The sequence below is a fragment of the Aptenodytes forsteri genome, unplaced genomic scaffold, assembly GCF_000699145.1.
Source record: "Aptenodytes forsteri isolate BGI_AS27 unplaced genomic scaffold, ASM69914v1 Scaffold262, whole genome shotgun sequence".
Classification (NCBI taxonomy): domain Eukaryota; kingdom Metazoa; phylum Chordata; class Aves; order Sphenisciformes; family Spheniscidae; genus Aptenodytes; species Aptenodytes forsteri.
Window position 1 is genome coordinate 791,093 of NW_008795710.1, and position 25,329 is coordinate 816,421.

At 39.1% G+C, this 25,329-nt stretch overlaps 1 protein-coding gene across 1 annotated transcript in view; it reads right to left on the minus strand.

The window, feature by feature from the left end:
- The window catches only part of LOC103902343 (PDZ domain-containing RING finger protein 4), a 48,414-nt gene extending 27,428 nt beyond the window's left edge, over positions 1 to 20,986 (minus strand). The window contains exons 1-3 of the mRNA XM_019473158.1: positions 20,936 to 20,986; positions 20,131 to 20,217; positions 18,882 to 18,989 (exon numbers count right to left, since the gene is read on the minus strand). Coding sequence (XP_019328703.1) covers positions 18,882 to 18,989; positions 20,131 to 20,217; positions 20,936 to 20,986 — 246 coding nt within the window. The remainder of the gene's footprint in view (positions 1 to 18,881; positions 18,990 to 20,130; positions 20,218 to 20,935) is intronic.
- Positions 20,987 to 25,329: the final 4,343 nt, after the last annotated feature.

Here is a 25,329-nt window from a genome sequence, read left to right on the forward strand (position 1 = left end):
AGCCTCGTTTTGTTTCTGGTGAGCTGCTTAAATAAACCTTTGGGTTCTACTGTGATAGCTGAGTAAGTAAATAACCTTTCAGATGCCCAAGTGGCATTAATACAAAGCCACAGTTTCTTAGCACATCCTCCAGGCATGAGCCATTCTGAGGATGTGAGAAAGCCAGAAATGGAAAGAGCAAATGCTCTTTATCCTACTGTAACAGTTGTTGGAAATAACAAGCCAGTTGTAAAACTGTCAAATATTTGATGCTTATGTAAAACACTGCATTACTTACCTTCTGTTGCTGAAGTCTGTTCTGTTCCATTCATGCCACTCAGCTAATTTCTCCATTTAGTACTGGTAGTAGTAACGCAAAATTAATTTTAGTCGGTTCTTGTTATTACCAGTATTTGATCATTTTCCTTAGGCCTTCTACTCCTACCACTGGAAAAAAATAGTGTCAGTATGACTCCATGCTGACTGCAGCAGGGAAGATTTGCAGGAGCTGAAAATACTCTGTGAAGGCATTGCTATGTGAACTATTACTTATTTATGCAAGTACAACTCTCTTCTGATAAGGATTTCAGACTTGGGCTCTACGGGTTTCCGAACTGACAGTGGACACTGAGAGCGCCATGAAACCTTCACATGTGACAATTTCTGTTGCCTGTTTGTTACACTTAGAAATAGGAATGGAAATGCTTCAGACCATTCTGATACTGCAGAGCTGAGAGGCATCCTTAGTTCAGTTTTTAGGCAATAGTTGTGGTCTTACTGGGTCTTGGGGCCCAAATCTGGTCCCATCCAGAGGAACAATACAGACAACGGACATGGGAGTGGACCTTAGAAAATCATACAGTATCACATCAGGCTGGGAAAGAACTTGATACTGATTCAATGCAAGTATAAGAAAGTTCATGTAAGACCTTGATAACAGTCTGTAACTAGCTGTATGACATGATGGCTCATCCAGCTCTATCGTTAGGAATCCTTTAACTGCGTCAGTGCAAGCTGAACATCTTGAAAGTGGAAAGAACTTTTGTCTATGGGCTTGAACAAAAATACTTTAAAGCATAAACAAGACATCTGGTTATTGCGCTGCTACTGCGTATTAGATTAGATGCTTGTTTGCTCGCATGCATTTTGAAGCAGAAAGAACAGAAATAACACTTGCCCTGACTGCTTATTATAAAAAGCATATAAAAATTATGAGCACAACTTACTGAAACTCCTATCTAGCTAAAGAAATAATTCATGCAGCTAAAACGAAAATCTTGGAAAGACTATAACTTTTATGTACTGCAGTTTGACTCTAACCACCTGTTGCAAGGATTCAAAATAGTTTCCAGTGTCTTTCCACATCCCAGGGCACTGTGAAAGAGGTCTCTAAAAGGGGCATTTGAAACAATAACAGTCCCCACCTGGAAAGGAAAGCTAGCTTCAGACTTCGCAGCAGCCTGGCAGCTGCTAATGTGAAATTCTTCCTTTACTGATGGGGGGGAGGAAATGGCCATTTCGATTTATAACTGAAATCTTACTTTGGTTTAAGTGTGTGAAGTGAGAAAGCTTGCCCTGGCATCTGTTAAAATCTATCAGGCATCACTTTGCTTCATTGAACCTATAGGCCTTTACAGGCCAATAACTGGTTATATCGGTAGAAAACAGCCACTACAGGAACATCTGTTTACCAAGAGAACTTTCAGTTCCATCTTGAAGAAGAATCAGCTTTTCCTTTCTCCTTCAAACTTCCCTCGTGTCCCCTGCAGCTGTTCTCCCATGAAACAATGGGTCGATTCAGACTTACACCCAAAAGAGATCACAACCAAAAATTACACCCCTCTCAGGGTTACCAAAGCAAGAAGACTCTTTCACTTCTTGCTGACTTGCAGCACATAGGAACTGGCTTTTATACAAACAAGGATGTATCTACTTGGCCTTGTGCACTTGTGCTGTCGGATTCCCAAGTGATTGAGACGAAGATAAATGTGTTTGAGAATAAAAGGTTTTAGCCCCCTCTACGTAAATTCCTATACAATGTTATCATGGAAGCTGAACAGCCAGACAAATAGCAGTGATGTGTAGCCGTTGTCTCTGGAAAATACTCTGAGTAAACTTAAACTCCAGTTGACAGCTTTTTAATTTCTGTATCATTTAAGGTTTTTCCACTTATGCGAAACTAAATGCCCTAAACTAGTTGTGGTAATGCTCTGCTTTGAGTTCAGTAGTCCATAACAATCTGTAGTTTTGCAATCAGATTCTCCTACTCTGAGAAAATTCCTCTGTTACTGGTCAAAATCCCCATAGACAACAAAAAAGTTAACTCAAGGATGATTGTACAGAGGAATTAATCAGATATGTATAAAATGTACTGCATGATGCCCCAAAGTAAACAGATTTATTTAAGGGTGATTTTAAATAAAGTTAGGTAAATGTCTTAGCCGAAAGTGAATTTTAAATTCGACTTCATTCCTTTCAAAAGCACATCAGCTACCTTTCACTAGTTTGCCTGTAACAATAGTACCTGTGAAAATGTTCACTTATATCAGGTACTTGACCACTGACTTATTTGCAGTACTTGTCTTTATTAGCCTATCTCCTTACATGTTTGCATTGATGTCTTCAGTTTAAAAATCCCAGTTCCTACCCCTTTGCATTAATTTGTTCAATTTCTGTTAACCTCTCCATACTTGTTTAATACTATTATAGACCTTCCTATGAATAACTGTTATTATTTAGTGCACACCTGACTTCCAGACTTCAATTGAAGATGTGTTTTCAAGTTTTACAGAGAAGACTAGAAGTATTTTTTTTAAATTGTATGCAGTGCAGTGAAAGATACATCTCTTTGTCGCTAACTTCCAGATTTTATCCGAAATAAATACTTTCTAGATAAACTGCTTGTTGAGGTCCCAAAAGAACGAAAAAAATCTTGCCTTGTGCTTTCCTTTCTAAAAAAGCCTCTTCTGGAGATATGCACGTTTTATTTTCTTTCCCTTCCTTATATGTTTACTTAATTTTCTCCTCTTAACTGTACAATAAAGGAATTATGTAAAACATCATCTGAATACACATAGCTTTTATAACAAGGTGTTTAAGTGTATAAAATTATATTAGGTCTGTCTAGGAAGTCTTTAAATGTCTGTCTAATGTCTTTCCCCTAAGTGGCTCCTTTTGCTTTATATTCTCTTACATGTAAAGCTATTCCAAGTACCAAACTGCTAACAAAATGGAATCATATTTTATTGTTCCTCTAATTTTCCACGAGGTTTTACCTATTTGTTTGTTGCAGGTCTATAGCTTTTTCCTTCTTTAGAATTTCAATTTGACTCAAACTCTCAGCCTTCTCAGAGTAGGTGGTCTGTAACATTAAACCATCAAGCAATCAGTTTTATGCTTTCCTTTCTAACTCCAGCCCCAGCTTGCTTTTCACAAACAACGGTAGGAAATCCTCTGTCTGACATAGTAAAGGATAAAGCAAAACAAAAATCAGGCCCACTTGTGACTCAGAGGTACACTTAGGGCTCTTAATGCCTAAAATGCTACGTGTTTTGATATAATAGTATACTTTAATCCAAGGGCTATTTAAATGATAGACGAAGTAATGGCTGGAACAGAACAACAATGACAAACTGTAGCTTTAGAAATGACCTTGGTCTAGAATTTGTTGAATTTGTACATCCAACCAAAAGGAAAATTTTAATTCTGGAGCTGAACTATAAACTTTTATAGAATAAATTTAGTTAGATCATGACACAAAAAATTTACATTCAGAGAAGTAATTTTAAATAACTTGGACGCTTGACAATAATGCAAAGTATGATGTCTCTCTAAATCACAAGGAGTGGTGGAAGTCAATGTGTTTCAGTTAAAGTCATTATTCCAGGTTCCAAGCCTGTATCTACTGTGCAATTAATGATAGAAACTGAAATTTAAAATAAGGACTAGAAAATGAGTGCACTGTAACAGAAATAATGGGAATATTCTGAAAAGAAAAAAAACCCAACATTTTTCCATTTTCAAACAGAAAGCTAATGTTGCATTTCATTTTCTTAAGAAGAAAATATGTAGTAATTGTAACAACAACATAATATATGGTGGTTCACTATCTTGTGTCAAAAATTTAGTTTGTCAGGAGAATAAAAGCAGCTAGTAATCTGGATGTTACACACTGAATAAAGTAAAAGTTGAGCAGTTTACAACAACTGGGTTGTTATGAAGTGGGAGACTGAACTAAAAATCTGTCAGTTTTCCATAAAATTCTTCTTAGGTGTCAAATACCACAATTTGGACTGTTCAATGACTAGTTAAGGTTTTACATACTCAAAGGAAATGAATTCATGTCTTTCATAGATCAGTGGATATACCATTTGTGGATTATTTTCACATGCTTACAGACTCTGACACTCAAGTAATACCTAAGACCCCAGTTTTTCTTATTCTATGCTTAACTTTACGCAGATGAATAGTCCCTTTGGCTTTAGTAAAACAAATTCCATACTTAAGCATTACCATATTACATGTTCAGGCTTTTTTCCTCTGTAATAGACAGCTTATGGTAACACTACTTTCATTAGGGGCAGCTTTATCCCTAGGGACTCCTGCTCACCTACAGATCATACTATAGGCTTGCATGGAACTTAGAATAATAGTTACGATAAATAATTCTAAATTTACTTTTTATCATTAGATTAGAAAAGATTTTACAAATGTGGCCATCAGTTCTCATAAACTCACTTAGTGAAATCTTCACTGCTGACTTCAGCTAGACAAGGTTTCTGCCTTAGTAGATATCAAATTAATTGGACACTATGCTCGTTACTTCGGGTCAGGATTTGTCTTTCCATTTTTAGCTGCTTTTAAAATACTGTCCTTGGCTACTTGCTTGCTCAAAGACAATTTCCGTTGAGAAAGGGCTTGCATGGTTTGAAATGTTGTGGTTTGCAGTTAACTCATTGATTAACACATCAAGGATAGATATAAACAAAGATGTTTATTCTTTTAGCATGTTTGACTTATGTACTTATTTCCATTGTCCTTTTTTCCCTGCAAAAGATGATGTACATCATCTGATTGCCTGAGAATATGAATGACTTAGTGTGATTATTAGTCTGGTGGCAAAAAGCAGTCAAGACCTTTCCCAAGACCTCCCTTTATAGCCTTAATTTGCATTCTTCTACAAGGATAAGTAAATTCTACCATGGTTTATCGCTTCATTGACAACTCACTTTAATTAAGCAGCTATGATAATTGCATTTCTTCCTGAAACTGCAGGAAAACACTTTCTAAGCAGTTAAAAGCTTTTGGGCTTAGTTTTTTTCCAAAGGTTTTCTAAAGGAGGGGAATTAAATGGCTGCAATCAGACACAAACAAGTAGTAAGGGCCAGACTCTGCAATCCTTGTTCATACCGAACAGAACCTCAGGCTATGGAATAAACCAATGGAAAACAAATTATTTTTAGGGTAAGTTATTATTCAGGATAAAAGGGACAGTTAGTGACAAGTGTATCATCTTAGTTCAGACTGTGGGGTTTTGGTTCTTTTGTTCTATAAATCTATTCAAATTGTAACACAGTATTCAAAAGCAAGCATAAAGTCTAAGCAGGAGACTAACAGTGCATCTCTCAAATCTGGAGGACTCGGGCATGCTACTTTCCCCGTTTCCTCAGCTTATGCATGAAATTCATTTCGTCCCAAAAGAAACTTCACAGCATCTCCTCAACCCCCTGACTCTTCCCTGTTTCTGCCTGAGACAGTCTACTAAAATGTTTCTCGTTAATCTAATGAGTTTGGGTGTCTAACAAAGAACCACAGCAGAGTGTCTGGGGAAGGCAAGCTGGGAAAACTAACTGAAATGCCCAGTGAAAGCCTTTAATAGTCTATAAAGCTTGGAGATTTGCTAGACCTGGCAAGAGGCTAATATATTATCTATTCCTCTCTTTGACACTCTTGCTCATTCCTGTGTTTATTACCTGCTTCTAAAGTCAGCTGCTCTGCAAGTCAGCAAATGCCTTCTGCAATGAGAAATCCACAAAGAGGGCAAACAAACTTGCTTTTTGCTACACTTGGAGAGAAAGAGAGAGAACATTTTAATTAGCAGCAGGGGGTAAAACTGGCTAAAACTGAAGGAAAAGGTTCTAGTTGCTAGAGAAAGGTTTGTAATAGAAACAGTCAGCAATTCCCCTGCTGCAGAGGAAACTTTGCCTACAAAGCTTTTAAGAGGAAAGAAGGAGGCCAAAATGAAGGGAAAACAATGAAAGGTTATATTAAAAAAAAAAAAGCATTGGTATGTACTGGCTCCTTCAAATAGAAGAAGGAATCAGAGAGCTGGCTGTGTGAACTTTTAAATTAAAACAAGAGTTGCTAGCAGGACACTTATGAACTGTAACTGCATCTGAAGACAGTTCATTGCTTTATGTTCCAAATTGTTTGACGCTTACCACTGCTAAAGGCAGCCTGTGAGAGGCCAGCTTTTCTTCAGTCTACAGCGTAAAAGGTGCCAAAACCTCTACTCCAAAATGAGAGTTAGGGATTCTTGACAGACTAGCAGGAAAAGGAAAGTATTACTAGCAGAGAAAATGGGAAAATGCAAAAGTGAAAATTACATAAATTCAAATTTTTTGCAAACCTGTGGTTAAGACAACTGCTTCAACTCTAGTATGGAAGGGAATCTAACTTGGTGCAAGCCAGTGACAGTGCCCCTAAGGAGCACAGCCCCCAGGGCTTTCTTGTGTGTGAACGTCCTCCTTGTTTTTAGCAACACTTCATATTCTGTGACACTATCATTACCTGGCTTTTGTTTGTTTGTCTGGATTTGGGATGAACTAAGCTTTAAAGAGTCTGATACGCAGTTTTTTTCAAAGAAGATTGAATGATTTAAGAATTCTTCCCAACTTTAGATGTGAGATTTCTTTACGACTTACAATATATAAACATTAGCCTTGATTGTGAATGAACTACAAGGGAGACACAAATAAATACGCAGTCAGCAGGGTCTCCTCATTAAACAAAGATTATTTTTTTCTTTGCAAGAAACTTGCATCAGAAAAAAGCACTGTACAGAAAGGGGGTTATTTGTTCTTAGGTTTCAGCAAATGATTATAAACTTCCATACATAGTACAGATTTACACACCTACATAAGTTCATCAACATTTCTTTTTAAAAAAAAAGTGCTTAAAAGTTTGTGTGAGAACTGTGGTAAAAGAATTAATTGTAAAAATGCAAGAACTGCACTGGTGTGTCTGCCCAGCATCTGCTCTGGTCCGCAGACCGGCTGTTTTGCGCAGGGTTCCTGCTGGCTCTGGTTTAAAGCCATGCCTTTAGCCGTATTTAATTCAACAGGTTAGACTGCATCTTCATGTAGAACAACATGCCATCTGCTTTACAGATCAATCCCACCTTTGTCTTTTACACTAAGTAGTATTTACTCTGCATCAGTGGTATTAGGCTGCTGCATAGACTCAGCATTTAAGGAAGAAAAAATTTCCTTTTTTGCTAGGGGGAGAAACAATTAGCTGGAAAACAATGGTGCATCTCCACATGCCACACAGGAAGAATAATTTAAACTTCCAACTGCTCTGTGTTCGCAGGTCAGGTTAGATACTCTGGGATTTCCAGCAAATTAAATGGGACCTGGTCTGAGCCAACAGTCTGTGTTCAGTTTACATGTGGCATGGCCATAGGAGTCGTCTTTCATAGAATCATAGAATCATTGAGGCTTTACATGTGGCATGGCCATAGGAGTCTTCTTTCTCACCATGACCTTCTCCTTGTCAAACCACAATGTATCTCCATCCAAAAGCATACTCTTAGAAATATTACAAGCCCCCAAAACCCCCACAATTTCAGCAACAAAATATTTCTTTGATTATCTTAAATACTATCTTTTGCCCATGACATGGCTTCTTAAACAGTAATAGTTTGAAGTAGCAAAAATAAAAATAATCACCATATTCACTTAACTCTTGAAAGCTCTACCTAGAGCCCGTTACTATTTACAGTCAGATTTTGGTCTTAAAAAGAGAGGATTGTTAAAAGAAAGAAGAAAAAGATTTTTTTTATTTGGAAATCAAGTTAGAAAAATACACTTCAGAGAACACTGCAAGGGTGGAGATCAGATGATCTCTTTGTGTGTTTCTTTAGGAGGAAAAAAGTTATGTGATTCCAAGCAGTCATGTGGTATGGCAGCTGCTAAAGTTACTGCTAATTTTTATTAGAGCTGGCCAGGGCCAGAAAAAGGTCTGCTTTATAAGCAAGACCTTTTAAGAAATAAACTAAATCTTCCTGAGCTGGGAAGCCTGCAGAACCGAGAGAGGAGAAGAAGAAAAAATAGCACTAAAAAGTTCTTTATTCCTTTTTTTCCCCCCTCAAATGATCCAGGAAACATTTTCACTCTCCCTTCCTGTTGCTGGTTTCTTTCTCATATTCATCCAATCAATCAAACACATTAATATATAATATTTACTATATATAATATTTACTAGTTTTCAGCTCAAATTCTTGCTCAACCCCATGGCCCAAAAGGACTATTCACATGCACAACACGTATGTGCTTTTATTCACCCAAGGAAGAAACGTGGCCCTGGGCTAGAGGCTTCAGTTGACCCTGCTGGAAGCAAGGGGGTTGGACTAGATGATCTCCAGAGGTCCTCTCCAACCTGATGATCCCGTGAAACATTTAATGGTTTTATTCTCTTTGTTAAACTTGAAGATGGGATTTCAAAATTACCAATATCCTTGTGATATTTTACAGGACTGAGCACCTGTGGCTCACGTCTCTGAAAATCTGTGCATAAATTAAATTGGTTCCTGGGCCGAGCTTCATCACAAAAGCTTTTACTTGCTTCCAGCGTTGCACGCTTTTGTGCATGTCGAAGTTATTTGGATGATGGCAAAGAATAAAGGCAAGTACTTCCAGATAAAACTCATGACACTAAAAAAGACCAGTCATGACTCTTCATATGTCATCTAATCTCAGTTTAAACAGGATGAATTCTGTACTGCTGGTAAACGGATCATACGAGTAAGCTGTGGATACTACACTGGGGTTATGGATGATAACTGTGTCAGTGGGAAAGGGTATATAAGAAGAGCCTGCTGTAGGGTATACTTTTCCTGAGATCTATAGGTCAGGTCCTAAAATAGATGCTATATAAATTAATGATATTTTTTAGGATTAGTTAAACACCAGACTTCAGCAGACTATTAAAAAGGGGCTTGCACCATCAAGATACTGTTTTCCAGATTCTGACTTTTTTCCACCTGCCTCACACAACTGGGGCACATTACACCTTTAGTGCCTAATTTAAGTTGCAGATAAGATCCTTCTGCTATTTGGGAATTGTGTGGCCCAGAGCGCAGTCATCACCTAGTCCTTCACAAAAGGAATGCCTCCTGCCATGTACACAGGGATGGGATGTGTGTCTCTACCATCTAGCGATCTACCCACGCAGCTGGTTTGTACCACTCCTCCTTCCACTCATAAGAAATTCTCAATGTTCCTTTTTTGAAGTATTATTCCCCCACCCAGACTTTAAAACCCAAATTCACTTTCTGAGGTAAATTCCCTTTACAAATATAAGACTTTACAGATAGAAGCTTTTTAGAAACGCTGCACCATTGAGAAAACTAACATAATACAAACTTACTTTGGATACTAAAATGCATAATAAAGTCTTAAAGCAACAACTTAAATACTATAGTCATTTAAAAGCCCCAGTGCTGAAGCAAAAAATTCTCAACTACTGTTATTGTCAGCCCAGTACCAATTTGTATTTATAAGAGTCTAAAACTTTACAAGTCCTGTAGTTGCCCTTTGTAGCGGAACATAAAATAATAAAGTTATATCGTTTTAAAATTTATCAAAACATCACGCATGAAGTAGAGAAGCAGTCAACAATGCTGGAATTAATTTCACAATGCTGATAAGTTGTCACCTCTTAGTGTTTAAAGCACAGAACTGCAGTTAATTGTGAACAGCTTCCAATTTTTCATGGTGTAAAGAATAAACTAATTAGGCAAAGGAAAAAGCCTTATGTATGAGAGAGAATATGAATGTAATGCCATTATTGCTATACAATTTGATATAGTAAATTTGATCAACTTCTAATCAAGTACCCTCATTTTCCACATTTTCCTGTTTGTAATGTTTCGTGTCTTATCATAAACTCACATTTAGCAATTTTGAAAAAGAAACAAAACCCCATACCCCATATTGGAATATATTTTGTTTACTATCAAGCAGTAAGACTTTATTTGACTTAAAAGCTACAAATATCATTAATCGGAAGTGACTTTGCATTATATTTCTTACTAGAACAGATTCCAGGATTTCAGTTCAGTTTCCATATGGGGGGGGGGGGCAGCAAGGAAACATGCTGTTGTGAAGAAAGCACAAATTAGGCACTCATGGCAAGCAGGTCTGCATGCCATGTTCTTGTTCTTCAGAACAAATCCCACCACCAGAATAAACCAGGTTTGAGCTGCAGGATCAGGACTCAGGATCCCAGGAAGATTTGGTCACCCTCACACATTCAGTACTTTTCACATTTGCTGGACAAATTCCATTTTTATTCCAAATAAAAAGTTATGCAAATTTTACTCAAGTGCATTTTGAATAGCAATGGTCTGAGCTTGCTTTTTTTGTCAGTTAATTTGCACTTACTTTATGCATATCTTTTAGTACAATTGACATGGTAATGTACTGCATATGTACTAAATTAAGGATGATCATGGCTAATTGCCCAATTATTATGATACAAACAGAATGTGTGAAAATAGTTGATAGGACATTCTGTGTGTTTTCTCTAAAAAGACTCAGCGCATTCAAAAATCTAAAAATAAAATCTAACAGTTAATCATAATGGTTTGGCTTCAAATGTGGAAAACTGAACAGGAGATGATTCAAAATGCAAGGAATTGTACCACATGTGAAAAGAAGATTAAATTCTCACGTTGTTATATGTTCTATATGCATCCTTTTTAAAAGAAGTATTTGTCTGTTGGAGTCTGACATGTTTCTCTCCGCTTAGCTACAGAGAATATGAAACAGCTATTTTTCACTTCTTTGAAAGTAATAATTCATAACACCAAAATGTAGATTTCTCAGGTGGTTTGTATTTTCTCTTCAATGCATGTGTGTCAGCCATGGGCTGATCTGCAGCATCATGACTGTTCCTGTAGCCCATGCGGTGACACACCAGGCTTATCCCCTAGCTCAGGACAACTGTCCCACCGTGCCACTCGGAGGGAACGACCTCTGTTTGCTCGGCACTGAACAGCCTGGCAAAAGGCAGGCTAGGCACTGACCGATAGCTGTTTTATCAAGCTAATTAGCATGGATTGGTTTACCAGAAAATGGTAAACACAGCTGAGGGAGAATGGATGAGATATTTCATGAGCTATGTGATCAGGCAATACATGAGTCAACCGAGCGAGTCCCTTGTTTAATGTGACATTTGACAGGCCTGGAAATCATCAAAGCCATTTGCATTTCCTTTCCAAGTCCTGTTCCTCGTGGTACCAAACAAGCTAATAACCACACCAAAGAGGAAAAAAAAATTTGGAGGCAGGGCATATGCTATATATAATCTGTGACTTTCACTGTTTTTTAGAGAGTTATAAAATGCTATCTTATCAAGAGAATTTTTCTCCTGCTTTTTCCATCCCTATAGTCATGAAAAGTTTGATGACTTGATGACAAAGAGAATTTGACCTGGAAAGTACATTCCTCATAATCACTTATTTTTCTCAAGAGCAACTTCCCTTTTAACCGTGCAATTCCAACACAAACATGAACAACATTAACTCCTTTGCAGAGGCTGGGGGTGTTTGGTCCCCACCCCCTCCCAGCCCGCCCCAACTGCAGAGCAGCTGGGCTTTCACCCTCCGCAGGCATTTCCCCATAGTAGGGACGTCAAAGGGTTTCCATGGGGTACAGCTGCTTGTAGAGAGTAGCACATGAGAGGAATAGGGATTGTAGGTTATTTCCAGAGAAAAAGGGGAATGGGGCTCTCGGGAGAAAATGCTGATGAAGTGACGAAGTACCAAAGCACAGCAGCAAAGCCACAGATGAAACAGGTATTGTGGAAAGCTGAGCAGCTCTGGGGACTGCCGGCAGGTAGGTGCAGGGCCATCTCCTGGGGCTCGGAGAAGACCCAGTGCTGGAAGAGCCTCCGAACGTGACTGATTCCAACAACAGGCTCTAGGTTTATCCCCCATGTCCAATTAACTTATAAGTAGCTTGTGTAAAATTGGAACTGCTGCAGCCACTCTGCACATATGTGAGGAACAAGGGCAAAATTCTACCATTAAACTGTTTTCCCCCCAATTCAGTGTGAGCAGGGCAGAGCTGCACAAGGGGTCCCCATGTGCCCCCCCGGTGTGCCTCGGACACCCCGGCAGCACTTGTCTTCGGGGTCACGCTAAAGATTTGTGCTGCTATAGGGGAAGCTCTTTCACAAATATAACTGCAGCATCTTTAAAGAAAAATGGTATTCCTCCTAATTCCAGTAGTGGCAATTATTTTCTCTCATTTGTGCACAGTTGTCATGTCCCCATGTCAAGACCACTAAAGGTTTTACAGGACAGATTTTACATTAGCTGAAGACTGATACCGGGTTGTCTTCAAGCACACTGTGTTAGCAAGGAAAGCAAGAGCGGAGGTAAGTGCAGGGTAGAGGGCTGTGTGCAGGGGGAGAAGGGACACAGACACCATAATCCCATTAATTTAAGAAGTGTTACACATAAGGGATCTATTCCTGAGTTTAGAGAGCTTTTTTTGGATAATTTAATTACCTCTTTTTCATTCAGCATGCCCTTGAGAGCAATATTCTAAGCTTCCATAGATTCAAAATGCTCACATTATGCTTAGGGTCAACGTGCTGCGGACTTCTATTAAAAAGAAGAAAGAGTAAGATGGTGCGGAAATTTGAGGGGAACTCATGCTGGACCTTTTCAAAAGTTGCAGCATGAAACGTGCTTATAACTTGAGCTCTGCAGCCTACTTATCAGTGAAGAGGCAGAGACTGTAGGTCCATAATACTAGAAACAACATTGCTTTCTTTGTTTGCAACACTTATGTTTTCATCCCATCCAACTTATTTTTCTTTTCTGTTCGTGGGAAGGACGATAGTACAGTATTTACTGTAAAAATCCTGTTGTACCTCTTTGGTTCATTCTCTTTTTGCTGTCTGGCTCATCCCCTTGCTTCCCCACCTCCCTGCCACAGCTTAGACTGTAGCGCTGGTATGAAATCAGGCAAATAAATTTATGAGAGGAAAAAAATGCAGTGATAAGCAAGACCGCCTGTTTTCATTTACATTTTCCTCTTAACATTATTATTATTCCCTTTTGACCAAGCTGCAGGATCTGTTTTAGCACAGGCGTGATGCTGCTTTGTAAGATACCATTAACAGATATGGATAAAGGGCTTGGAAAGTTTTCTAGGAGTATAAACTCTAAAAAAAAAGCTGACTCTGCTATAGCTGTTGTGTTCGCTCTCCACAAATAGTCTAATGTGCTTGCGTGTCCTGGCAGGAACTTGAGCAGCCAATTTTGTCACTGTCTGAAAATGTTTTCTTCTAGAAAATTAATTCCTAAGTGTATGTAGCTGCGCAGTAAATCCTGTTTGCAGAGCTGAACTCTTCCATTAACAACAATGAAAAAATTCCGTTTAACCTATACGCTTGTTCAGCCAGTGCTTGCAGTAAGTTTCCTGCAAGTAGTTATAGGCTTAGGTTTATCGTATTAAAGCTGGCATAATTTTAAAAAGCGCTCACCAGCAAATGAGAAATTGAAGGCTGTATTCAGTTAATAATTTTCTTTACTGATTATTTGTGGAAGTCTCCTGTGAGGCGCCTGTGAGTGGTGATAAGTGGAACAGGGCGCACAGGGTAGGGACAACTGCGGAGAAAACCAGACTGGCAATACACTGAACCCTTTCAGCCCGGAGGCTCAGTCTTGTGGAAAAACTAGACCCCATCACGCACCAGCAGACCACATGAAATGTTTCTTCATTTATTCATTCACTCAATTTTAAAGCAGTCCTTGCCTCAGCAGCGGATCTTTCTTAGCATGTACGTGTCACTGACAGGAAAGGTATGCCACGTGCCTGCCAGCGCATCCCTTCTTGCCGTTCCTGCGTGGCTGATGTACCTTCTCCGTGCCGATTTGACTTTTCAGAGGCTATGTTGCTAACACAGCTACCAAATTCATTTTGCGGAAAGCCACCTAGCCACCTCATGCGAGCGGAAAGTGGCTCTGCCAAAACAGCACACGTGCTATAGGGTGAACAGGGAACCCACAGGGAATTGTACACTTTGCTTATACATATACAGTAGAAGAAGATTTGCTAAAAAGTTTCATTGTTCTTATGTGTAATCTGTGAATAAATCCATGTAATAGAAAAGCAGCCTATAATTTGTAGCAAATGAGTGTGCTTTGGGGAAAATCAATCAAATGCACTAAGACGTGTTCTCAACTCCTAAACTAATGATCCTTCCTGTGAGCAGCATGAAACACTGGGCAAGTCCCAGGTGGCATAAATCCTCAAGGTTTCAGTGGAGCTGTGACAGTTTATACTACCTCAACAGTACCCTAATTGTGCTTAAAATTTTTTAAGGTGGCAAGCAGTCAGCGTTTCAAAAGCCTCCTTCTTTCTAAGCAGTCCCAAAGCTAAACAAACAAGTTTACTATTAGTGAGAAGAGAATGCCATATTTAATTTATAATCTTTCAGAGCTGATGTGCTTAAAAATAAAAACTCTGAAAATCTAATTTTTTCTTAAGAAATGCCAAGCAGCTGCGTAGAGGAGGCATTCATGGCTGGGACTTGAACCAACTTCTGTTAAGAGAGGAAATTAGGACCATTTTGTTACCCTGACAAAAATGAAATCTATGAGAACAGTAATTCCTTTGCATAAAAATCAATAGTTTCAGCATGTTTTTAACATGGCAATTTGCTATGGAACATCTTAACAATAATTCAGTAAATCACTAGTACTGCGTTAAATCAGCTGCTTGCTTTGAATGTATAAGTACAGAACTGCATAAAAAACATGTAGTCAAACCAGAGAAAATCTCAGTGTCATTACTTGCTCACTTCCAAAATAATTGTGAAAGATCTGAAAACAGATATAAGTAAGAAGCATTGGTTTACACAGAGCAGTTACAAACAGACCAAGATCCAAGTCTTTAACCCTAATCTGACAAGAACTTCCAGAAGTTATTTCCCTGTATACCTCAGATTACCCATTTGCAAAATAAGGATAATATAATTTCCCCTCACGGTTTAATAATTAAGCAGTAAATAATTGTGAAAGATCTGAAAACAGATATAAGTAAGAAGCATTGGTTTACACAGAGCAGTTACAAACAGACCAAGATCCAAGTCTTTAACCCTAATCTGACAAGAACTTCCAGAAGTTATTTCCCTGTATACCTCAGATTACCCATTTGCAAAATAAGGATAATATAATTTCCCCTCACGGTTTAATAATTAAGCAGTTAATAGCCATAACATGATCTTCATAGTCCTATATAAGCACTAAATATCGTTATTAAACAGATTCTGTAAAACAAAATACAAGGGAAAAGGCGTATTTCTCTGTATTTGTTACATGCTGCTTTGAAGACTGAGTAGCACAGACCACGCAACATTCATCTTCATGTATGTCATTTAGCAGTAGGAACATGTACTTCATAGTGGCATTACTTATGTCAATTATATCAAAGGGGCAAAAAATTGCTTTTACAGAAAAATCAAGACAATTCTTAAACCTGATTAACTTCTTTGCATTTAACCTTCTAAAATATGATAAACAGGAAATCCAAATTACATAAGGAAAATATGTTTAAAAATTATCTCTGACATAATTCAAAGTTTCTCTGGATCAATTTGTCAGGGGATAGAATTTGCAAGCAAATATCAATATAATAATGCATTTGCTACCAGCTATAAACAGTACTATGTATGTGGCTATATTTTACACTGCCTAATCCCTGCTCAGTAATTAGAAATGTTGTGACAGTTCTGAAAATGAGAAATGACACTCTTATGTGTGCTCCAGAATGCATCCACCAGGAGATCCACAGCAAAGGAACATTTTCCAAAAGGAGATCAAATAATTTATGTTTTACTTCATTGTAAATTCTCTGTGATGGATGCTGGAATTAATTTTGGAGATGTTATGCTCAGCAGCTTATACTGGAATAAGAGTTCATTGTGAAAGAGTCTATTTAAAATCATGCTGGTGATACATAGAACCTTAATATTGAATGAACAAGTCAAAGAAGTACTAGATAGCTAAATTCAGTTCTAGATAGCCGTTACCATCTTTCTCTACCATCTTTCATGCTTTTGAAAGCAAATGTGACCTGCTAGCATGCTCTACTCTCTATGCCAAGTTCCATCTGAGTCCTCCAGCTGTGTCCTGCCAGTTACAGCTAAATCCGTAAATGATTTTTCAGCCAAACTGCCAAATCAAAACTTTGGCAGTGTGAAGGTTATAAAAAAATCTGCCTCTAGAAGGACACTATCACTGGACATTACCTAATTTTCATCTAGATCACTTACAGGATGTTGCAATTATCTAAGATAATTGGATATTGGTATGATAAAGCTCGCTCAGATGCCTTGATGCAGGAGGTATGCCCTTTTTTCCTTAACCCAGACTAGGGTTAGATATAGCCCACTAAATATAAATTGCAGAGAATACAGAATGAAACGGTTGCTTTCAGGACCTGATGTCCACACTACATGTATTTTGAGGGTTCTGTATTAGAGCACTCGAGTCTAGTTCTGTGAACTGGATGCCTGTAGTGGCTGGGGTGCATTAAATGAATTAGTTTTATCTAAAAAAAAATCCAGTTAGCACACTTGGAGATGACTCCACAACGGGAATCGAACCGCATTAGCTGGGCACCAGTCAGAGACTTGCTTCAACAGGACACTCCTACTCCAAACTCATGCTGATGTGGAGGCACCCAAAGTCAACTACTGGGAAACAATGTGCTACATTTTCATCAGCACTTTCTATATATTTAGAGGTGAGAAGAGTGAATATGAAAATGAGTTTGTGGTCAGCACAACAAGAGTTGTCAACACATGGGTTCCTGCTACCCTTGGTGTGTTATAAATACAACAAATCGCCCTAATGTCTTTATTCTGGGGTTTTCTCTTACGTGAAAATGTAACTTGAACTGTGGAAAAGACCCTGCACAAACACTGCTCACATAGGCATGACTCCACTCAGGGAGGAGACGCAGCCAAGAAGTACAGCAGGAAAGCTCACCCAGCCTGCCTTCCTCTGTGTTCTTCTCAGGTTCTCAGTGTGTGTCCAGCATAACGGTATTTAGTTGCTTAGCCCGGCCTGCGCTAGCGTTGCCAAATGCTAAACTTGTGGAGAAATGGAGCAGTAAGGAGGGAGTATAAAAAAAAAAAAAAGGCAGTAAGGAGGGAGGTCCCTTGCAACAGAGAGCAGATGCTGCAGAGCCCATGGAGGTTAGCTGCCCTTGTCCCCTGTGCCGTGAGTGAGGGTGACTTCTGCAGACAAATGCCGTATGACTGCAATTACGGTGCTTACACTCAAGGAGACTGAACCGGCCTTGCATAGAGCGACTAGGACATTTCCTAACTTTGGGGTATTTGATTTTCCAAAGTTTTGGTTTTCATACAGTTGTTTGGTTTATGTGACTACGTACTACTTCAGAAACGGATGTCAGCTTTTCAAACATGCTTTGGGGAAATACATGCTTATGGGAAAATTCTCAGTTCAAACGAAATCGCACAGTTCTCACAAAATTGTCCAGACCTTTTCGCAATTATGTTACGTCATATATATAGTTTAAGCAACTCTGGATCATTTCACAGCTCAGCTTCTTATCTTTTTATAGTTCTGCTACTGTGGCTCCATTCTTTCCCATATGAAGAAATTTAATTAATATTTTATATCCTTACTAAATTGTGAATACAATTTACCATAACAGTACAGAAAATAGCAAACACACATTGTCCCCTGCCAACAGAAAATCCTTAACAGCTGTTTATTGCTCATTTGCAAAACATAAGAGCAATGGAATTCCATTACTTAGAGAAACTGGCTGTTCCATGATATCCTTGGCAACAAACACCGCACTTATCTTTTTGAACAATAGACTCTCAAAGTTTCTCCAGCCTACAAAAATAAGACAGTGAAGAATACGTTTTCTTAACTGTAAAATGCTAAACAATGGGAACTGACTCAGTCAGCTGCATTTTGTTTCATGAAAACTAACCTTTCTCTCTCTCTCTCCCCCCCTCCCCCAAAAAAGAAATTTGCTCACTGCAAATTGCGAGAAACTTTTCAAGCAACCATCTCTTTCATAGGAAGGACTTTTTATTGAGGTCAAGACTTTGGCAAAATGAGAAGAAATTCAGACTGCAATCTGAGTAATATAAGAACTTACAAACAACATTAAGGGAGTTACTTAGGTTTATAATAAACCATACAGAAATTACAGAGCAGAACTTTTTCTAGCTGTTCAAAACGTGGTTTTAGAAACCAAGAAAAATAAAATCATGGTTTGCACCACAGATATTTCACATATGGTTTTAACTAAATAACTTACAAGTTTCCAATAGCTTTAAAAAGAAATATCTACGGCATACCAGATAGATGCTAGCTCCTCAGAAAGTCAGGACATGCACATACCATCCATAATCTGGTTTCTATATTTAGGTAAGAACTATACCTAAAGCCATGAAGGTCAGCACTGAATCAAGTCAAGCATATTTTAACAGACATGTCTTCTAGATAGTGTTTACCATGGTACATTTCTCCTAAACCCACACTAAACATCATGCCATTTGAAGACCTGAGATGGAACTCGCACTATTAAAAGAGACTGGATGGTGTAGTCACATACCTCAATAATCCTGTCATGAATTTGTAGCCCTCCTTCCTTAGCAGCAGGCCCCGTGTCAACTATTTTTGATACATAAATTCCTTCGCTAGATGAACCATCTTGATTGTCCTTTAAGGATGGAAAGAAAAATACATTATTGTACCTTGAACTAACTCTAATTTGCCCTCAGCTAAAACTTGTCCATGTCACAACAGTGCGTGTAATTTGGAAGAAATATTCTTACTGATGTCTTCATATGGAATTACTTTGTGCTAATGAGAACACCGGACACTCCCATTTTGAAAGATTAAACAACCAGGAACAGACTTCCATTAGGTACATTAGTTGCATGATGATAATTTTCCTCTCACTTAGGCCAGCTCAGTAGTAATAGTCATTACAATTATTCTTAATGTAAAATCCAGTGAGACGGCAGCCTGCTTGCACATCAAACGTAAGACAACAGTGCATTTTTATTTTTAGTTGCACAGCTCTTCCTCTGGAGGCTTAAAAATAAAACCATGAAAAACAACTTATACCTAACAAGGTATTTTCATATTCCAGTGTATTGTGTCACCAGCTTCTACCAGTGCAGAACAGTGTCTCGGAAAATTGAAAAACTCTAACTATAAAGAAAAAATAACTTTCAAGTGAATTTACTAGGAATAAATCGTGATTAACGTCAGATTTCTGAGCGGCCAAGAAGTAGTTCTGAATACTTTCTAAATTACTAGGACAAGGTATAATCTACTCCTTGATGTAATTAAAGTCATATGCAGCAGCTCCAGCCAACAAGCATCCAGAAAAAATACATTAGTGAGTGTATGGTGCAGGAAACATCTGCTGAAATCATAGAATTCAAAAGTAGGTTGTTTAAGTTACATCCCTTCACCTGCACAGAGGGCTGCTTAATCTCTGGTGGAAAGGTTTTCTTAATGAACTGTAAAGGGCCTAAAGCTGCGGGCCCTGAACTCATGCAATGTCTTCAAAGCAGTATGGTCTGAGAAAGATACACCACGGCTTTCACCATTTTGGGAGTGACACTGCACCAATATTACTGTTGCTAGCTGTGACGATATGCAAGAATAAACACATTGTGAGAGAAAAGACAGTGCAGTTAATAGACATCCCATACAAATCTGAATACAAGATTTGCTGTGAAAGAATCCCAAGAGAACCAAATGCTTGTCAGCAGCATTTTTACTCTAAGTGTTGACCTACATGCTTTTCCCAACTGGAAAGGGCAAACATATTTTAACAATTAACATACCACGCATGGTCGGCCACCAATAATATTAAATCCAAGAGAGCCAGAGTCACGATGAAGGACCAGAGTCAGTGCTTTAGTTTCTTCACCCTACAAAGAACAGATAAACATATTCAAAACATTAAGTAGGATAGATAATACTTCTATCCACGTTTGTTGGGTTGATTCCTTATTTTTTTCCCCCCATGTAGTTTAGAGAAAAATGTTTAGAACAACTTTGCAGGAGCAAAGTCAGCAGCTCACAGCCTCCGCGCTCCAGCCACCCCACCGTTCTCCAGCAGCGCTTCTCTGCGAAACCCACCCTGCAAGATTTATGCCTATTTTTTTATTGAGATCTACAGTGAGACACTTAACAGCAACAGAAGATATTTATACGTAATACTGGTTCCTAGAACTACTTGACCTAGTCATATGTGATGTGTTATGTAAAATACTCCATGTTTCCAGTAGTCAAATTCTTGACTTTTCCAGTGCTTGAGGGCGACTGAATCTTAGGACTGCACCTTTATGTTGCCTCTCTCTAGTGCTAGCTACATGACATTGTTTTAAACAGTATCAAACATGAAGTGTTATACAACAGAAATTCTCTAGTGAGTTTTAGAAAACAGCAATAAACAAAACTGCTATGAATTTTGCAGAAGGCCTAGGATGCCAATTGCTATTCACAGCGCCTGCCATGAATCATTTTTTTCTTTGGACTTTTAACACTAGCAAAACAGAAATCTTCCATCATTGAAAATCATTATGTTAATCCTCTAAAATGTGAAATTCTGCAGTGAACAGTTCTCTGATTGGACAAAAAACGTACAACAAAGATAGACTGGATGGACCTGTAGTATTTGGGGGACTGTGTGAACATGATCTATTATCCTGTCCTCTTACACCAGCTTGTTCCTAACTGCAGATACAAGCTCAAACAAAATGTCCTTTATGACACAGTGATGCTACTTAGGTCTATGAACTTCCATTAAGACAAAAGTAAGTGCGTGTACTGTTAAAGACAACTAAATCCTCACAATGTACTAACTTCAGTCTCAATCAAGTGGCCGTTGCACAACACTACAAAACTATACAACAGACAACAGTAGAACACTACAAAAAGCCATCTGAACAACAATTTTTTTTTTAGAGATCAGAATAGGATTGGTATGTTGTGCATCTACAGACGTATATGAACCTTGCTACCTCCAAGATCATCATCTTTGTTTTATCCAAAGGGTGAAAAAGTTATGAACACAAAGTTTGAGGAAGTTATCTTACAAGTCTGGTTTTCATAACCAATTAATGACAAAAAATACAACAGTTACATTGTAATTCGATGCAGATGTTTTTGGTTTGTGCATTTTTCTTCTAACATGTCAATTTGAAGTTGTCAATCAAATATTAACGTCTATTAAACTCATAAAAAATGTCAACGTAATCCTGGATTACCGAATTACTCCTACAGATTTGGGGATGATAACAAAGCCCAATTCCCTGCCAGTGTAAACTGGCAGAGCTCCACTGACCGCATGCTCGGAGCTCCAACACAGGGGAGCTGCACCAACATACTCCACCTGAAAATTTGGTTTACAATTTTCGCGTCAGTTTGCGATCATTATCTTTCCTGCAGGTTGAATAATAAATAGACTTGGACCTGATACAGAGAAACATGAATAAACTCCGACTGATTTTATTTGAATTTGCTTACACTTGGCATCAGTGAGAATCAGATATCCAGAAGAGGGCTGAAAAATGAAGTAAAGGCTATTTCCCTGCAAGCCTTCAGACTGAGACCTCAGACAGGATTACAAGGAACAAATTTCCAGTCCTGTGAGACCACTTTCAGGGACTGATGATTCAGGGTTTGAAAGACAAGGACATGCTAGCGCCACTGTTTACTTTCCCTATTATGACTTTTTAAGAAGGCAAATCAATTAGAACAATCAAGAAACAATTACGACATTGCTCTCAAGACCCTTTCAGTAATTAAAGTTGAATGTCTTCATTAAAGCCTTCTTACATGGCTATGATTTGACGCTTTTATACCTAGCAGAACAAGTATTAAAGCAGGTGGGTTTGAATGTTTTGAAAAGTTGGGGGGGGAGGAAGCTAATGCAGTTTTTTGTGGGTATTCCTGAAAAATATCCAGGGGGGTGTGTGGGGTGTTAAAGAAACCTTCCAGCCAGTTCTGGTGGATTTGTACACTGTCTCCATCTCCTCCGCGGCAGCAGAGTTGCGTTAGGGAGCACAGCCCACATGCCACTGCAGAGCACTAATCCCATCACCTGCGCAGAACTGCCCCGGCACCAGGGAGGCAGCAGCGCGTTGCTTTAACACTTGGCTACTTTGGCAGATTCACGTCTTGAGTCTTAAAAATTTCTTTAACAACCTTCTTCACTTCATGAGGAAGCCACGATGCAAATGATTTTTCCAGGGCTCTGCCTTTCTCTTCCCCTCTAACATGTCCCGCGTTCCAGCGAAACAATCATTAAACAGTGAGGTAACTGTGGAAATGCGGTGGCCAGCATCCAGCCCTGCCCCGTCATCTGGTTCGGCAGCAGACCTGATGGTTACTGGCATGTTGTATTCCCACAGCTGAACAGAACTCTTAAACATAATTCTTGAAATTACTGTACTTCCCAGCTGAATAATGTGGAGCTAACAGACTGCCTTTCGCTTCAGATACTGGAAGACTCTAACTTCTTTGGTAGTGCTGCGGCTAAGCTCTGCCTTCCTTACAGGAAGCACTTCAGCTCCTTGCTCCCTGGCGAAAGGGCTGCCAGGACCAGCCTGGCAGATCCTGCTTGGGGACAGTCTGAGAAAAAAAACACCATCTTGTTTTAAAGGACTTCATCTGGCTTTTATACAAGTAAAGCTTGTGTTACCACCTCCACACAGGCATTAAACCAGAGGTCCTAAATACCAGATCGTGAACGGGTTCCTGTATATCTGACACATTCACTGGAAGCCCGTCCCTGCCTTTGCTGGTCAGGACAGCAGAAGGGCTTCCACCGCCAGCTGGAACCAGCGCCATGAACTGCTTCTGACTCTCCCTTACTAGTTTCTTCCCAGAGGACTTTGACGGCTGCATACATAAAGGAACGACCAGATCAGCTTATCAATAGGTGTGAACAGTGGTATGTTTCAGCAAGGATTAAGCATTGTTTGAATAGTATGAGGTTTTTCTTGATTATTTAGACTTTGATGTCTCAGGATTGACATGTCTGATCAAAGGAAATACTAATTTTGAGTAAGACATACCACCTTCCCTACCACTCCCTCCTCAAGCTCGCCCACAATAAGCCTCACCTCTTCCCACCAAGGAATAGTCACTCTGAAGAAACCTCCAAACTTGCCTTTTGGAATAAGCACAGATCAGGCATCCAGTAAATACACAGGAAAATTAAAATGTTCCCTCAGTGGCAAAGAGGATGGGAAAGAATTCACGTGGAAAACAACTGGAGTCACTTAAGGCACATCCATCTGTTTAAGGGACTTATAAAATTGTGAGATATTTACAGATGAGCGTGTGTATAAAATACATATTTTATGTACATCTTCCCTCAATATAGTTACGGTAGTGTTATAAAACGCACGTCAGAAATGGGAGATCGAAGCACAGGAAAGCTATGTGATTCATCCAGTAGCACAAAGGAAGTCTATGCTAAGGCAAACCCAGATCTGGGTCTCCAAAGTTACTGAAAAAGTTTGCCCCAGCCAAAAGACCACAAATTTGGGTCTTCCACGAGTGGCCTAATGTCCCCCAATATCATATTTCCCCTTTAACTAAGCATTCAAACAGGACTGTAAGTGGGCATTTCTTCTGTTTTGACCAGAGGATATGTCATCTGTTTTATTCTAGATTGGTTCTACATCTGTAGCGACAAGCAACCGTCAGGCAGGGAAGTCAGAAGATCCTTCACCTACAGAGGAGCCAGAACATCCTGCAGTAAGTTTTGCAATCACCACATCTAACCTATGAACCCAGTTTGTTAGTGCTAGGCCTACTTCTGTTTTAACGTAGCGTGAACAATTACATCTTATAACAAAACATATGAAGTATGAATAAAGATCATAATTAACTAATGATAGCAATGGCACTGCATGCTTTGAATAAGCACTTACTCCTGAAATTGAAATAAGTTATTCCACGTTATCATACATGTAATCCATGTGTTCAGGGACCTAATCCTTAGGCAAGTATGTACGCTCTGCTAAGTGTTACGATCTGCATCGCGCACTGCACAGCCTATGCTAGCGTCTCAGAGAAAATAACCCCAGAGTAAAAACTTGGAAGCATGCCACAGCCCAAAATTGGTAAAGCATCCCCTGCACTAGGTGATTACCGTGGGTCTTTTAAAAAAACTCTCTAGTGCACTAAGATGCAAGTTTCCTGATTGTACTTCTTTGGGAGCTGGGCAGACTAAAGCTGTTAGTATTGGAAAGCTGCCCAAAATGCTGTGAAAGACATGTAATTGATTGACCGCTAGACCGCAAGTCTGTGGTGACATGACACCTTCCAGCTTTCTTCAGATTAGACGCTGCTTCAGAAAACTGTGTAACAGCCTTTTGTAATACGGCTGAAAACGAGCACAGTCGTCTCGGCCAGCTGTATCCATAAATTTGATAAAAAGTATTGCTGGAAACTATGTACCATGCACATTTACATCTATCTGAAGCAGCACCTTTCATGCTAATAGCAGCTCACTACACTTTACAGAGCTAAATAATGCAAAAACAACATTATCGACACTAGCCACGAAGTAATGAAAGAGAGGCAGCGTGAGAATAAAGGTGTGCTGTTTGCATCAGATCAGGGACGAGGAGGTAGAGATTCAGTGAGATGATTTCCGACACCAGGACTGTATGGTGGGCTTTCCTATCAACAGCAATGCGAGAGGGAGCAGAGGCAGCTGTGTGCTACGCTGTGGGAGCAGAAAGCTCTGCAGCGTGCCACTGCAGAGTACAGGGGGCTGTAGGAAAAGGAGGAGACAGAAGAGAACTGTCCTGAATCTTGACATGAATGTGAACCCCCGATTTATTTAATAGTTTTACTAAGATTTTAACCAGCACCATACCCAGCATGGCCAGAAGTTAAAACAGTACTTTTAGTATTAAAATATTCTTTCTGTTTTGAGTTAGCAAAACATGGCGGGTTGTTTTGCCCTGGATTTCTAAAAAGAAAAAAGGAAAAAAAAAAAAATTTTGTTTCCTTTACAC